This window comes from Cucumis melo, chromosome 2 (genome assembly GCF_025177605.1).
Source record: "Cucumis melo cultivar AY chromosome 2, USDA_Cmelo_AY_1.0, whole genome shotgun sequence".
NCBI classification, from domain to species: domain Eukaryota; kingdom Viridiplantae; phylum Streptophyta; class Magnoliopsida; order Cucurbitales; family Cucurbitaceae; genus Cucumis; species Cucumis melo.
This window is the reverse complement of record NC_066858.1, coordinates 3,086,921-3,104,045: the sequence shown is the minus strand read 5'-3', so window position 1 is coordinate 3,104,045 and position 17,125 is coordinate 3,086,921. Positions and strand designations below refer to the sequence as shown.

Here is a 17,125-nt window from a genome sequence, read left to right as displayed (position 1 = left end):
AAGTTCAAATTAATTAGGTGAAAAGATTTATTGATGCTTTTCTTTAAGTTTTGTTTTCAATTATTGTTAGGCCTTTTTCTTTTGGACTCACTTGCACTTGGTTTTACTTTTGTTCTTGTTTTTTTTTTCTTTAATGCCTTTTGCATTATTTTAAAAAATAGTAATGAATTAATAGGTAATCTTTTAATTAATTTAGATGTTCTTTCTGTTGATGATAATTAGTGCCCCAGTTAGGGTTCTTTTTTTCCTTTTTAATACAACTTGAGGGTGGGATGCTTTGAATTTGGGGCTTCTGATCTTCGGGGACATAAGACACCAGTCGAACTAAGCTCATGTTGGTAGCTATAGTTTCAATTGTGTGATATTTGTCCATTATTGAAGTCTCTTTAGAGATCAGAGAATGCAATATTTCTCTTGAAAACATAAAGTAATTTAGAATTTTGGGTGTAAAACATCAAAACTTTAGTATATATCACCGATCGATGATAGTAGTTTATCCGTGTTTATCATCTAGCTATATTTGTAAATATTTTGGTTCATTTTGATATATTTGAAAACAATTCTTTAAATTTTAATTTATTTTCAATTCAATTAGTATTGCGTTCTATAACAAAATTTGAATTCTATAAAAAATAATGTTATATCTAAACATCGGCTATCTAAGCCTTTAGTAGTAAAATAGTAGCTAAGGTTCTAATAAGTCAGACACATTTATGTCGTGCTATAAATACTCTAGCTAAACTTATCGATGGTTGATGGATTAAGTTATTTGAATTCTTCTCTCATGGCAATTTGTCAAAGTCATTTTGTATATAAGTCTCTTCAATTAGGACTTATTGCTATTGATTTAACGATTCCCATTCATCATGGAAAAGCAAGAATTGATCATTGAGAACTTACAACCATTGTAGGATAGAATGGGGATTATTCGAGAAGAACGTAAATATCAAACTTTATAGGGTTTTATCTTCCTACGTTGTATCAAGATTATCTTTTGCCCCTTTATAATACAAAAGACAGTTCGTAGCAATTTTTCTATATATATTGCTTTTACATTGATTTAATTCTTCAAAACATTTAAATATTTAGTATTTAGACATAATTACAAAAATTAAGAAAATATTAAAATTTTGATTTGAATAAAATTGCAGTTTTGTTTAGATATGATAAGAAATATGGCCAAATAATAAGATGTCACAGCCCCATGTGCATAAGTAAACATCAACATGTGATGCCTTTTCTCTCTATGCTGTCCTCTCTCTCTCTCTCTAGACTTCCAAATTTCATTAATGAAAGAGAAATTGACATTTTGTTTGAGAAAACAATATGCCAAATGGCAACATCATTTTGGTCTCCATATGTGTTAATTGATAGTGAATTTTTCCTATATATCACAACAAATATCTATAGGAAAATGTGGCCATTCTTCTTTGTAGTTACAATTTATTTTCAAGGTAATGGCTAGAATTGGGGGGGAAAAAAGTTTTGTTTGATCTTAGATATTAGATATTACTCTTATTTTAATCTTGATATCTTGGAGTGGAGTGGATTGGAGCTTGAACTTAAATTTAAGGAGGATTAGAAGAGAGTTTTACTACTAGATTAGTTAATTATGGTATTGGTATTATTTCATTATATATATTAGCATGTTTTGGTGTTATTTAAGCCAATATTAAGGTTATGAGTATGGTGGGCCGAAAATCTGAAACGAACGATTGAAACTGAACGAATCGAAGTCGGTTGGTCCGGAATGTACTATAGGCGGTCGGTTTTTGGTTATAGAAATTCAAAAACCGAATTGTAGGTGATTAGGGAAGTAGATATGGTCGGATCGACCGATTTTGTTGGAAACAGCGGTCGATGTCGGTTTTGCAACTTCTGTGCCAATTAGTGGGTGGTTCGAAACGGTTTGGTCGAAAAACCGATTATCGGTTGATAACCCCTAACCAAGATGGATATCGAGTCCGAAATAAAACTTTAGAAATGGAATATATTTGAACTAATTGGTAAAAATTTGAAAGTGTAGCTATCAACGAGAACTCTTTTTGGGATCTTACAATTAGTTTACTTTTTTTTCTTTGATTTCTTATGTGTTTCAATATTTGTTAATATTATTAGAAATAAATTAAGAAAAACTATTTATTTTCTAAGTTTGGAGTAAATAAACTCCAAACACTAACAAACAATACTATTAAAATTTAGAATATTTGTTTATTTTGGTGTAAGAATTTTGAAAATTATAAAATAAGTCTATATTAGACAAAATTTAAATTTTAGAGACTTATTCCAAAAAAAAATGATATTTCCTAAGAACCTATTAATCACTTGTAAAGTTAATAAAATTAACGTTAACACGTAAAAAGATCATTTGAAAGAAAATCTTAACCATTTAAAATCAATCACGTAAAAATTTTAATTAATATTTAGTTTTCAATTTTATACGTTATGCATAAGATATTTTTATTTTAAGAGAAATTCTTATAGATGGTAAAGAAAATAAAACTATTCATAAAATACAAAAAGAAAAAAAAACTAATAAACTACAGCGAGTTAGATAGATTTTGTTATATTTTGTAAATAATTTCAATTCCTTACCAAACGTCTCCTTTTTTTTTTCACAAAATCAAAACTATTTTCTATTTTTCGTGAGTTAAATATATCATATTGATTTTTTTTTTTAAAAAAGTAGAGCTATTTTTTAAATATTTAAAAATTACTCTCTAAAGATAAATAATGATTTAAATTTTTTGAATTACCATTTCTTTAAATAGATTAGAAGTCTATTGTTTTTCTTATTTACCAAACACCATAATCTAAAATTTCAAATTCGAGCTGATATTTAACGAATATTATCTTACTTTTCTCACACCTCATTCTTCTAAAACTACAATTCTATTTCCAAACAGAGTATGATAAACCCTAAATTTAAAAAACAAAAACTATATACACATGTTGATTTGGTTTGGTCTCAATATATATATATATATATACATTTTTACATTTTAACACCTAAAATTAGTTTTGGACTTTTGAAAGATTACAATAATGGAGTCTCTGTCTGTAAAGGCCACAGCTCACACTCACTGACCTCCCCATGTGATCACTCTTCATTTTGTCTCAATCTTTCTTTCTTTTCATATTCTTTCTTTCTTTCTTTTAAGTTCCTATAATTATTTTTATTTTTAATTATACTCTTTTCATTTTATTTTCTACACCTTTTACTCTCCTCTTTTTGTTCCGGTTCAAAGTCGATTTTTCTATCAAACTATCTAAATCCGTTTAACGAGAAATATACGACGAAACTAGTTCGATACTATGTACATTGTTCGAGTTAGGATTGTAGTTTTGTTTATAATTAAGTAGGTAATTAATTATCATTTGTTTACTCTTTTTTTAAATTTCTTATTTAGTTAGTTAATTATTAAAAGTGATTTTAATTGCTATATAAAAAAAATTACCAAAAGAAAAAGAAGAAATTAATGAGAACAATAATATAGAATAACAACATAACATTAAATTAATATGGAAAGATATACATAAAATCAATAATAATCCCAAATCTCACACCCAAACAAATTCAATCATCATCCCCTAAATAAAGAAAAACACACACACACACACACACATTTATATATATATATATATATTCATAGGTAAATTGAAAGAAAAGAAAAAAGAGGAAAGGGGAAGAAAATTATTAGATGAAAAACAATCCAAAAAGAAGAGGAACAAAAGAAGCCATTAACGTTGGAATAGAAAGAGAGGCATCAGAAGCTGGGCTTGGAGCTGGAGCTTCTTGAGCTGCAACAATGGCGGATGATGATGAAATGACCATTACAACAACCACCATCATTGTTATCATTAGAAACTTGTTTGCTGCTTCCATTTTGATGAAAAAATCCTTGAAAGTTGAGGACTTTTTTTTTTCTTTTTTTCAAATGGGTTTCTCTTTGTTTTTCTTTTCTTTTCTTTTTTTTGAAAATGGTAAGGGAAATGATGAAGAGTGTGTTGGTATTTATAGCAAAAGAAATGGGAATTTCTTTTATTATTTAAGGTTTTTTACAGGTTGGTTTGATTTGGTGGTTTGTATTGCCAAACAGCTGTCTTCAGCCCCACCACTTGAAATCCAAAAGAGGGGTTGAGAACAGATGTTGGGTTTTGCTTTCTTTAGGGTTTTTACAATATTAAATCATCATTAACCTTTTCTTTAATCATTATTACTTACTTACTTGTTTTTATATATATATATATGCTATTGGTGAAATTAATGTTAATTATAAAGAGGGGTTATTTTATTTTCTTTGTTTCAAAAAATGAGAATAGAAAGTTAAAATCATATCTTATTTTTACGATCAATGACATTTTGTTGCTTGCTTTCGTTTTTTCTCTCGATTGTGGTTGCGGCTTTATTTTGATATGATATCACGTGCTATATTTACATTAAGTGGCATTTGTTGAAAAGACGATTGTTTTCAAAAAGGTTTAAGATGTTATGTTTATGTTAACGACGTTTTTTTTGTTTACTTTTTTTTTAAAAAAAAGAGAATTGATAGTAAAAGTATGTGACTTAAATCAAACAACTGAGATTTTGAACACCGAACTATTTCGATATGATACCCATAAGTTATATTTATATATTTATGACTTTTTGTTTTGATTTGTTTTTCGTGTTTCATCATTTTTTACAATGCGATGGAAATATTACCTATAAAAGTGTAAAATTACTGCCATATCGACGGAATTTGAATACCATAATTGTTAGTAACTCGAATCTCCTTTTTTTTTTTTTTTTTATTTTATTGTTTCAATGTAATGTTTTGAGAAAAAGAAAAAAACTTTTCCTTAAAGAAAGAAAGAAAGATCTAAGAATATTTTCTTAAAGTAAAAATTATATATGAATAAGTGATAAATATATAACCTAAAATATTTTCCCTTTTCAAAATTATTTTCAAAGTTTTTATTATTTGTCTTTGTATGTAAAATTATATTTGTTAAAACTTTTTGGCTTGTGTTATTAAAGAAACAAACGGTTTGAGAAAACGAGTTAACATCGAGAACTATCTTGAGATTGAATATATTGACAAACCGTTCGATTAATTGAAATGTAGATAAAAGATGTTATAAAATAATTTGGAGTTAAAAAATGAGATATTAATTGGTTAGGCAATTGAAATTGATATTTTAACAAAAATATTGAGTTGGTGCATATGTCTACATCCTTTACATTTGGTGAAATGATTGTTTTAAATAAGTTGTTAAGTTTATAACCATATTTTAGTGTAAATTTGAATCTTTAATTTGAATTTTCAAATTGATCATAAAAAGAAAGAGAAAAAGTTTTCAGAGAGAGAGAGAGAGAGAAAGTCATCAAAGTTTTACTTTTAATTAATAAACAAAAAAAAAAAAAAAGGAATTATCAAAGTTTTTTCTTAGAACAAATTTCAAATTTCTCTCTCTCTCTCTCTCAAATTGAATCTTAATTTTGAAATTTCAATTTGTTGGGTTTCCCAAGGAATAATTTGAGATTGGGCTTATTGAGTTGAATTTGAGCCCATTAAGCAATGAATATTGTAGTGATTGGGCTGGGCCAATTACAGTATTGGGCTCATCTCACAATATTCAACCCAAAAGCTATTCACCCAAAAAAGAAAAACTTTTTAATTAAATAGGTTTAATTACACAATTATCTTTAACATTTCCATTTTCTATATCTTACACAAAAATGTATTATAATTTCCCTTTTGAGCCCTCATTACCATTTATAATACTAATAACAATGAAAAAACATTCTTTCTTTCACGACCTATAAAACGAAGAAAAATTTCATTAGAGATCTGAAAATTGTCACTCTCATATATAAAAGCAAGAATGGACAAGAAATTTCAAAAATATATTTGATATATAACAATACTATGTACTTGAATTGTCTAAAAGATAAACTAAGGTATATTTCATAAGTGTATGAACAAAGAAATTTGTACGATATATTATATATATCAAATATTATTATGGGAGTCTATCATTTTTTTTATTATATTTGTAAATAAACTAAAAAATAAACAACGATATATGTGATATATATTTACATTTTTTTTTATAAATATATTACTCGTATATTTGATATACACTTAAAGATCTCAATGGAAGGTTGAAGAAAATATATTTTTTTTTTACTAGGATTAAAAGAAACCATTATTTTAAGGATTCTACCTTACATGAATATAAAAGAAAATTAGTAAATGACAAAAGAAAGTGAGAATTCAAAAATTGTATTAATAAGGAAAGAATAATAATATTTTAAACATTAATTGATGATGAGCAATAATGCAATTAATTGTATTTAAGAAAAATAAAATCATTATATAATTCATAACAAATCCCAAATGACTTATTTTCTTTTTAGAAAAAATGCTATGAAACTAAAGGAAGATGGGGAATGTAAAAGGATAAAAATGTCCCAAAATGTTGCTAAAATATGATGGTGAAATATTATTAAATTTTAGGACATTTGCGACATATTAATTTGATAAATTTTTAAAAAAGAAAAAAAATAATAAATTTCATAAAAGTAACAAAACACCAAACTATTTACGGCACAAAAACTCATGAAGTTAGCCATTTTTTAAATATTTCAGATTTGCCCTCTCGTCTTTCTTCTCTTTGTTGCTGCGATTTTTTTTTTTCATTGCGATTTCTTTCCGTGTCTTTCTTCTTTTCTTCTTTTTTTTACGTCGTTTAAACAATCGTGTAACCAAATTTTGAAAAAAAAAATCGTGGTCTAAATCTAAACGATCGTATAACCAAATTAAATGATTGTGTAACAAAATTAAACGCTAGAATTGAAAAAAATAAATTATAGCGAAATCTAAACTACCAAATTTAAACGATCGTGTACCAAATATATTACGCGCGTGTTGTTAGTGACGTGGTTGACGAAACTTTTTTGGTATTTTTCACGATGGGCCTATGAGCTTTTTCCGTTTTCGAAATTGTTATATACAGTATAAATATTTTGCCGCTTTATTATATCTTTGAAAAGAAAAAAAAAGGTAGATTAGCTCATTCACCAAGTCTTCAACCTTTCAAAAGATGATGATCTCGAGGTTGATAAGAACTTGCACGTCTTAAATTCTTCAGAACTTCAATTCTTCCTTCTACTAAAGGTCTTTCAAATGAATGGAAAAACTCTCTATAGAGAATTTCCATGGGCTTTAGGTGGGTTTGAGCCCATTTGCTTATTGAGTTTGGGCTTGAGTCCATTTACCAGTTAGACTTGGGTCCATTTGATTGGTAGGCTCGGGCTCGGGTCCATTATTTCTTTGGCCCAATTTTTTATTAGACGCTTGAAATGAGTTGGATATGAAAAAACTTGACTACCCAAATCCAATCAAAATATAATCGCACAATGTACGGTGATATTTAATTGGCTAAAATTTCTTGTTCAACATTTATTACTTTTATCTTTTTTTTTTTTAATTTTATTATGCATATAAAAATTTTGGATTCACAATATTTGAATACACTGAAATTCTTTTTAGAATTTGCATGGATTTGATTATAGATACCAAAAATATTTACAAAACAATATCCCAAACTACTAACCAAAACACATATTTCCTAAACGCAGTAAATCTAACGACATATAATTGTATATGAGTTTACCTACCAAACAATCTTTAATATCCTTATTTATTTTAAAAGATTTTATCTTTGAAAACTTTTTAAACAGTCAATGAAACTACAATATTGTCTAGATTATAGCAGCCGAAACCCTATTTGAATTATCGTAAATTCTGTCCAATAGAGTTTTTATATGTTATCATCATTGAGCAAGTGCTTGCGTATGTGTGACACAAAATATCAAATTAACAGCAAAAAGATACTTACTTTGATCTTTTAACGATGAAGACTTAAGTTTATGAAAGAAATTAATGATTAACCTTGTAGGTCCACAGAGAAAGACGATAAATTTTTTTTGATATGAAGGTATACTAATTTTAAAAAAATAAAATTTTCATATATTTATTTTCATTTGTTTGTTAGTTATTATAATAATTTTAAAAAATAATTCTTTTTTATTATTATTATTATTTAGGTTCTATATTAAATTTTGTTGTAGGCTATATACTTTTGGCCTTAATATATTTATAGGAAGTTCGACAACAATTTTGAAAAACATTTTTGTTTCCCATCATACTTTGGTAATTGAGAATGATTAAAGATAAATATTGGGCATGGTATAGTCCTTGTCTTTGGTCATAAAAAACTACCTCAATAATGATTTGGGGTTATTAATTTGTATCGTTGAACAATCAAAACAACTAAAAGTTATTTGTTCCATGACAATTTTATTCTTTAGTTTCTTAAAATTAAACTAATTTTCTTAACCTCTTTCTTAATTACAATATAGTTGAATCTTTTTTTCTAAACTTAAGAAACAAAAACAAGTTTTTGAAAAAAGGAAAATTGTTATAGATAAAGAAAAAAATTATTAACAAATATAGCAAAAACACTTAAATAGACTAGAAAGTGTTCGATGAAATTTATTATATTTTGTAAATATTTTCAATATTTTGATGTTTTTTTAAAATGTCTCCGTTTGAGAAACTAATTTTTGAATTTTCAAATTTTACTATGAGATTTAAAAAAAATGGTAACAAAAGAATACAAGGAGATGGAGGAGATAAAAAGAGTAGAGTAGAGCAGAGGAAGAGGAAGAGAAAGGGAAGGAAAGAGTGGAGAAAGGTGAAAAATATTAAAGAAAAGTTTATTTTATTATTTTTCTTTTTATAAAAAGAACCTTTTGCCCTACAAAAAATAATATATTTACATCATCGACATAAATTGGTATATAATTAATTTAGTTAACTAAAATTAAGCATTATTGAAATCTCACGATAAAAGTATTGATTTTTGAGAAATAAAAAAATAAATAGAAACTAAATTCAAAATCTAAGGACCAAAAGGTTATTTATGATCTATGCTTCAAACATACAGACTATTATAATCAGAAGTTCCATCCAATAGACTTCTACCGATGTCTATTAATGACATAGATAGACACCAAGAGAGTTTGATAAACTCTGAAATTTTACTATATTTTGTAAATATTTTGGTTAATTTTGCTATAGTTGAAAAAAAATTCAAACAAAAATAAGTAATCAAACCTAAAATCGGAAAAAGAAATAATTATCAAATATTTACAGTTTTCTTCGGTACCATAGATGTAGTACGAAGTACCAAACCTCCGACATTTAGAAACGAAGTAGATGTCAATACATATATGTATATACTTTTTAATAATAATAATAATAATAATAAAATGTTATCAAGTTTGCCCTTTTATATAATCATCATCACTTTCAACCCCCTTTGCTTAGTAAAATTCACTAGAAGCCCTATTATACATACATACATACATATATATAATTATTTTAATGAATAGGATCATTATTTTTAATAAACATATAACCCAATGTCACTTGGAACAATTAAAATGTTCCCCACTAATTATATTACTATTGGCTCCAAGAAGCTTTAACTACAATTTCCAACCTACCTTTCCTATTTAATTCTTCTTTTAAATAAATTTATTTATTGCAAACAAAAAAGTTATCCATATTTTATTGGAGAAATTAGACTCCAATTGATAAAGAAAATGATCTTTTATCAATTAATCCATCTAAAGTAAAATATGGAACAAAGAAAAAAGAAGAAAGTTTACCTAAAACATGGTCTATCCATCTTTATTTTAAAGTAAAAATAAATATCAATATCAATACAAAATTCAAGTTTATATTCTACCACAAATAAGCCTTTGATTTGAAAAATAAAAATTAAGTGTGGAAGAATTTTAATAGAATAAAAAAAAAGTTAAAATATTTTTAATTGTCTAATTTTAATTTAGATATATACTTTTTATAAATTTCGACTTTAATTATATTGAAATATGTTTAGTTATTAATATGTTTTAAGAGTTATCGAATTAATAATAAGCTAGCAAACTGTTGAGCAATAAAATTTGGCCAATTAAATTCCGCCACGTCATCATAATAAACATTGTGATAATCATAATTTGATTGGGTTTGGATAATTAAGTTTTCTTGTGCCCGATCTAATTAAGCCCTAAATATAAATTAGAGTAAGAAATAATGGACCAAGCCCGTCAAACAAGTGGGCCCGGACACGAACCCAACAAGCAAATGGGCCCAAGCCCAGAGTGCCAGGTGGGCTCAAGCCCAAGCCCAATAAGCAAATGGGCCAAGCCTAAGTCCAACAGACAGATAAGCCCAAACCCAAGCCCAACAAGCGAACAGGCCCAAGCCCACTTGAAGCCCATAAAATTTCTCTATAAATAAAGGCATCTACCATTCATTTGGGGGACCTTTTGATTGAAAAGAAGAACCGAAGCTCTGAAGAATTGAAAACAAAAACTTCTGAAGACTCTCAAGACGTGCAAGTTATCATCAACCTCGAAATCATCCTTCTGAAAGATCGAAGACTTGGAAGATCAAACTTTCCTTGAATTCCTGAGGATTGAAGCTCGAATTGACTTGTAGTTACAACTTCCTTGAAGATCGAAGACCACAGAGTTCTAAATTTTACTTTTTGTATTCGAGAGAAAGAATCAAATGAGTAAATATTAGAGATTGTATCCACAAATCAATACAAAGTTCGATTCCACGAATTAAATTTCTTCTGAAATCTCGTGTGAACACAAACAATAAACTGACAAACAAGACTTGTGTTTCTTATTATCTTACATAGTTTTTTTTAAAAAAAGTTTTATGGTTTGATGTTTTCATATAGTTGGTTGGGTCTTTTTGTTGTTATCTTAAAAAAAAATTAACGGTAGAGACTAATAATTTAATATTAATTGAAAATATGGCTAAAATTGGCGATTAAAAGTACATATACCAAATTGAAAAAAACTTAAAAGTACACAACCAAAATAGTACTTCAACTAGTACTACAAACTTATTCATATATTTAACAACAATCACAAATAGATGCCAAATTTTTTAATTTTTCTATAAAAGTAGTTTACAAAATTTTTAAAAAGAAATTATCATAAATAAGAAAATCATTGAATATATTTATAAAAGATAACATAAATTCAAATTCTAACATTTCTATTAACGTCTATTGATGATATATCTTAAATATTTTTATATTATATATGTATTTTGTTAGGTAAGTTAAAAAAATGTAGACGTAATTTAAATCCTATAAGATTTAGAATAATTATTTAATAGGAAAATTGTAAATTAAATATGAACATTGAAATTAAAATAATTGAAACAATAAACCCACTTTGACTTTTATACTACATCACATGATTTTACAAACAATGTAACTAGGTTGTTTTTTATTTTAAATTAAATTTGGCCAACATTATTTTAATTCATTTCATATAGTTGATTTACCTAAAAGTACTATCGGCAATAGCTAAAGTAGTAATCTAGTAGGTTGTACTCTAGAAACTATCATCAATGAGAAGTGATATGAAGCTATACATCTTGAATGGTTGAAAACCTATGTCTACGGTTATGGAAAGTCAAATCATGACTAACTTATTATCCATGCGGTTGACAAAGAGAAAATCACGTTCTATTCCATAATATAACAAATCGTATACAGTGAAAACCAACGATATATAAATTTTAAAAGTCTACATGTAAAAAGCAATTATTTTTTATATAAAATATATAATCTTTATAAATTTTGAATATATATATAATATTCAAATTTAAAACTTTTTAAGTTCATTTCACGTAATTTTTTGTTGTACAAATTTTAAACTCCTCTACTTATGTAGTAGTATCTTGATAGTGGCATGTTGGTTATATATGATACTACTAGTTCTAACTTAGCTTGCTAGTACTATTAGGTTACCTTCATCTAGGACAAGTCTTCTTGATCGCGTGACTTTACACCTCGACAAGGATAAGTTAGCTCGATCATGAAATCCAATCTCTCAACTAAAAAATGTCAACTCAATCCCAAGACATTGTATGGATTACGAGGTTGGTGTAAACTTGTGACCTAATTTTCACAACAATAATAGATGTTATAACACTGATTAGATATTCAAAGGTTTAAATTCTCATCTACACAATATAATACACATATCAATTGTGCCAGAAAACTCTTGTCTTATTATTATTATCACTATTCGAAAAGTATGTTTATTTCCTCAATTTTTTTTTGTATATATATATTTTTTTTGTGCGTGAAAGGTCTAATTTTTCTACCAATTTGAAAAACAATAGTTAATAATGCAAAGATGACTATAAGTAAAAATGGAAAAAAAAATTTACATAGCTCAACTAACATATTGTTTGTACTATCAAGTTCAAAGTCAACATTTTGTAAAAATAAAACGTTGAAATACTATTTGTAAGCTTAGTTTAAAGAAGAAGAACCAGAAATTCTATTTCGAACTTGTTGTTTGCTGAATTATATCACTTTGGGAAAAGAAAACAATTAAATAAAATCATATGATAAGGTAATTATTAAGTACTCCCCGTCTTTCATAAGTAGTAAAAAAAAAGAAAATTCCTCATTCTCTTCAGTTCATCTATTGTGATTGGAACAATGTCGTTCCCTCTGTTTTTATTAAATACAACTTGTATGTGAGTAGATTTGAATCCAAAAACTTTTACCCTAAAAAATATATAGATGTTACTTGAGTTGAACTCATGTAACCGACTTTTTCTCGTTTTAATCTAAAAAGAATCCAATAGTTAAAGGAAAAAATCAATATCCCACCGGTTCTCATTTTTCTTTGTAACTAATGGCAATAAAATTAGGAAAATGGATGACGTGGCGGATAAAAAAAGTAAAATTAGGGTTAAGATGATGACGTGTCAGAAGTAGAAAAAGGGGTTAAAAGAAAAAGGTATGTATGAGGCACAGCAGATTGTAGCTTTAGTGATTAGTGCAAATGTTAACGCAAAATTCATTCAATAGATTTTGTTTGAATTCATCAACCCGATATCACGTGCACTTGAATTTTTCAATCGGGTCAACCCGAACTCCATCTAGCCCTTCATTTCAATCCAATGGTTGAAAAAATTCCACGCTTTTCCTTTTTCATTTCAAATTCTAAAACTAATTAAGAAAAATAAAAAAGAAAGAGAAAGAGAGGAAAAGAAAGAGAAGAGAGCTTCTGTGCGTGCAACTGAACTGAAGAGCGGCCGATTTTTCTTCCTCTGTTTCCTTTGAATGCTAAAATCTAACTCTGACCCATTAAACTTTAATGTCTCTTCTTCCATTCTAGCCACTTTTCTCCTCTTCTTCTTTGGAAAATCTTTTTGCCATTTCCATTTTTCTCTCTGCTGCTTCATCGCCTCTTTTGCTACTTTGGATTCTTCTTCCATTGCAACTCTTGTGTTGATGATGATTATGAATACCGATGCAGAAGAAGCCTTTTGAGAGGTAATTGTATTTTCCTCTTCTTTTTCTTTTGTGGGTTTTTTTTTGTTTATATTTTGGGGGAAAAATGAAAAATTAAGAATGAGATAAACTTTGATTCTTAATCCGGTTTTGGGTTTAGGGAGTTTCGTTTACTTCTCACTTAATTGATTTTTTTGCATCTTCGTTTTGGTAAATCATGTGGTTTGTTTTAATCCATTGAATGCAGGGTTATTAGAGGGAAATTGTGTTGATGATTCACTGATTTTTGGGGGTTGGATCTTGAGGTTAGTTTTGTAGTGCTGTATTTTTTTATGGGGTTTTATTGGATTTGGAGTGTTTCTTTGTACAAAAGAGTGAATGGGTGAATGTGATTTTTTTGTTGCAGAGATATGGAAAAGGAAGAAATAGGTCAGAAAAGTAATAAATCTGGTGAAACAGATTTTCTGTTGCAGTGGGGGAACAGGAAGAGGATGAGATATATGAAAGTTAAAGAACCACAAAGAATTACTAGTAAACCCGATTGTTTGGGAAAGAAGAAAGTTTCATCTAAAGGGGATCGTCGTGTTGTTACAGCTGAGAAAGCTTCATCTACTCAACAAACTCATCGCCTTAACAAGTAAGAAACCAGATTCCTGATTCAATGTCAAAGAAATCGTACTTCATTTTCCCCTATTCTTTGTTTGTTTTAACTCTACTTTCTTTTGATTATGCTTTGCTCTTTAATTCATCAAGTTTTTAGGTCTTGGAATGCTCAAAGATCATATTTTAGGTCTTGAACAGCTTTAAACAAGATTATTTTCTACCTTTTTAGGAAACTTGTGAAGTATCTTTCTATTTGAATGCTGTTATTCTGGTTTGGAATGTTGATGATGATTAGAAGAATAGTTTGATACTGGTTGTATGTTGTTAGTAGATCCTTATGTGTATCTTAAGCATTCTTTTTCTCACTTGTAATCTTGGAATTTACAGAATAATGTAGGCTATTATATTGGTGCTAATTTTGTCATGATATTCTGTTTGGTCAAAGGAGCATTGCTTCACCAACTGACAACCAAAGAACAACCATAACATCACCAGAAAAGGAAGATCGATACTATACGACAAGAGGTTCGATGGGTGTGGATGAAAAGGTCTCAATAGACCACCCCACAGGAAACGACCGAAAAGGGTTTGTCTGGCCAAGGCTCTATATTTCTCTATCTAGCAAGGAAAAGGAAGAAGATTTCATGGCCATGAAAGGGTGTAAACTTCCTCAAAGACCTAAGAAAAGAGCCAAATTGTTACAAAAAAGCTTAGTTGTAAGTGTTTTAAGCTATGATTCATGCTTTGATAAAGCCAAGGAGGAAAAGAAAGCAATCACGGGTCACACCGAGGAACCCTTCATTTGAAAAGTTAGCTAACTCCTTTCGCTTGTGTGTGAATGCAGCTGGTGATGCCAGGTTCATGGCTATCAGACTTGTGCCAAGAAAGGTATGAGGTGAGGGAAAAGAAGACTTCAAAAAAGGTAAAATAACATCACTCCACCAAGAAAACTATTAGAGTTTGTTTGAGTAACCGAATTCTGACTTCTGTAGTCAATATATTGAAGTTAGGAAGTCCGTGTTTAGAGGAGGAGTTGTTTAATCTAGAGTCAAGAAACATTAGAGGGGGAGACAGAAAGATAGAGTTTCTCGTTTCTAACTATTGAAGTTGTTTAACATCAACTTATGGAGTCTGTGAGTCAAACACCTCCTTACTGATAAAAATTCACTAAAAAACACTATATAAAAGATGGAAACTGACAAAGTATTGTCAATCTATCCCCTACCCATTTTTGTGATTCTCTTTCAAATAATAATAACATGAGAATGGTATTGGAATACGCAGAGACCCAGAGGATTGAAGGCCATGAGAAGTATGGAAAGTGACTCAGAATGACTGGATCAATAAGAGACAAAAATAGACATATTGGATAGAAATAACCTCTTGTTTATTGATAGCCATATTTTGGAGAAAAGGAGGAGAGTTGGACTTTTGGGGTTCTTTTTCTTTTCTTTTTTTTTTGGGTTGGGGGGGGAGGAGGAGGAGGGATTTTTCAGAATTGAGATGATGATGTAATATAAGTCACCTAATTTCTTTTCTTTAGTGCTATTTGATTGCTAATTGGTTGAGTGAATTTAAATTGGTAGAAATCATTTTACTTTTTGCTCTTTATTTCTTGGGTCTTGATGTTTGTAATTTTAGCTTTCTTCCTTTCCAAGTTATGGGTTGCTTCCAACTTTTATGTAATAGCCTACCCCACAACCATTTTTTTATAGTTTGTTTGTTCTGATAAAGGGTGTGTTTATAGTTCATAGGTTTAAATATTAACCACTCTTGACTTCATTCTTATATTGTTGGTTAATCTAGTCCTGTGATTTTCAATGAAAAATTACATCTTAATTGGTTAAGTTTACTAGGTTTCAACATTCAAATCTTCAAAGTTTGGCTACACACACAAAGTTTGAAAGATAACCCTTAAAGATTGAAACTTTATTATATGTTTTTTGTGGAAATTGTTAGTGTTTTGTTTTAATAATAATTTTTTAAAAATACCCTTCTTGATACAAACAAGATTTGTGAGTACATTCTTGCAAAAATACTTTTAAACTTTAAAAAGGGCATTAGAAGTACTTTTACCTTTTAAGAGAAGAAAACTTGTGAATTACCTAATTTGGAGTAATAGAAATTACGAGTGTTGTTTATGAAACTTTCCAAAATTTAAAAAATATTTTTAAACGAGATATGATTAACAACTGCATACTAAGGATGAGGTATTTTTCAAATTGTTTAATTTAAAAATATTGTTGAATTTTTGTAAGTTCAAGTATATTTTTAAACAAAGCACTAATCATTTTCATTCAAAATTAATGCTATAGTTATTTTTAGAACATTTTTTAAGAAAATCAAGATTTTTAATTTCAAAACTTGGAACTTTTAGATTGGAAAGAATCAGAATATCTAATCCAATTCTATTCTCTAAAGAGTACGAAAGTTTCCTAATTAAGAGAATGTAAAAAGACAATAAAGAACTCTAAACTAAAAATATTTACAATAAAGTTCATGGGTATCATGAAAACTTTGAAAGTTCTTTGCTATGTTATTTTATAATTCAATCGCAAATTTTATTATTCACAAAATTTATGAGTTAACATCTGAAGGTTTAAATTTTGAATCCCTAAATCAATGGTACATGCTTATACTGAGTTGGCTCTAATACTCAAAAAGTTTAGAAAGCATCTAAAGGTTCTTAAAAGATGAACTAAAAGATTTGAGCTTCAATGATATTTCATTTCTAAAGATTATTTTTTCAAACATTTTTTAACAATCATTTTTACTATCAACTCGTTCATTTTGCACAATCACTCACTTTGCATGACCAAAAATGAAAATGTTAAGTGAAAATGCTAATGGAAGTCTTTCTATCCTTCGGCAACGCTTTTCACCTCGAAGGGTGACTTCAGATGGCGCATTGGCAACCTACAGAAACGACTCGAACATGCATGGAGCGAAAAGTGAGAGCGAGAGAGGTAGAGCACAAGCAAGACAGAGCATAGACCTCAAAAGGGGGGGAATACAACAAAAATCTGGAAGGGAAAAAAAGTTGCAAAAGATTCAGTCAAATCTCATTTGACCACAATGTTTCAGGAGGATCAGTCAAAAAGATATTCCAATTTGAAAATTATTA

At 28.3% G+C, this 17,125-nt stretch overlaps 1 protein-coding gene across 2 annotated transcripts; it reads left to right on the top strand.

Annotated features, from left to right (window-relative positions):
- The first annotated feature begins 13,127 nt into the window (after positions 1-13,127).
- On the top strand, positions 13,128-15,612 carry LOC103492424 (uncharacterized). Of its 2 annotated transcripts, XM_008452795.3 has the most exons (6): positions 13,129-13,440; positions 13,646-13,703; positions 13,805-14,035; positions 14,447-14,717; positions 14,846-14,923; positions 15,286-15,612. In XM_008452795.3, the coding sequence occupies exons 3-6, from the start codon at positions 13,809-13,811 to the stop codon at positions 15,334-15,336; spliced, it is 627 nt and encodes a 208-aa protein (XP_008451017.1). In that variant the 5' UTR covers positions 13,129-13,440; positions 13,646-13,703; positions 13,805-13,808; the 3' UTR covers positions 15,337-15,612. The 2 variants fall into 2 exon arrangements, with proteins under 2 accessions (XP_008451016.1, XP_008451017.1); XM_008452794.3 differs by lacking the exon at positions 13,646-13,703 and having other exon boundaries at positions 13,128-13,440.
- The last annotated feature ends 1,513 nt before the right edge of the window (positions 15,613-17,125 follow it).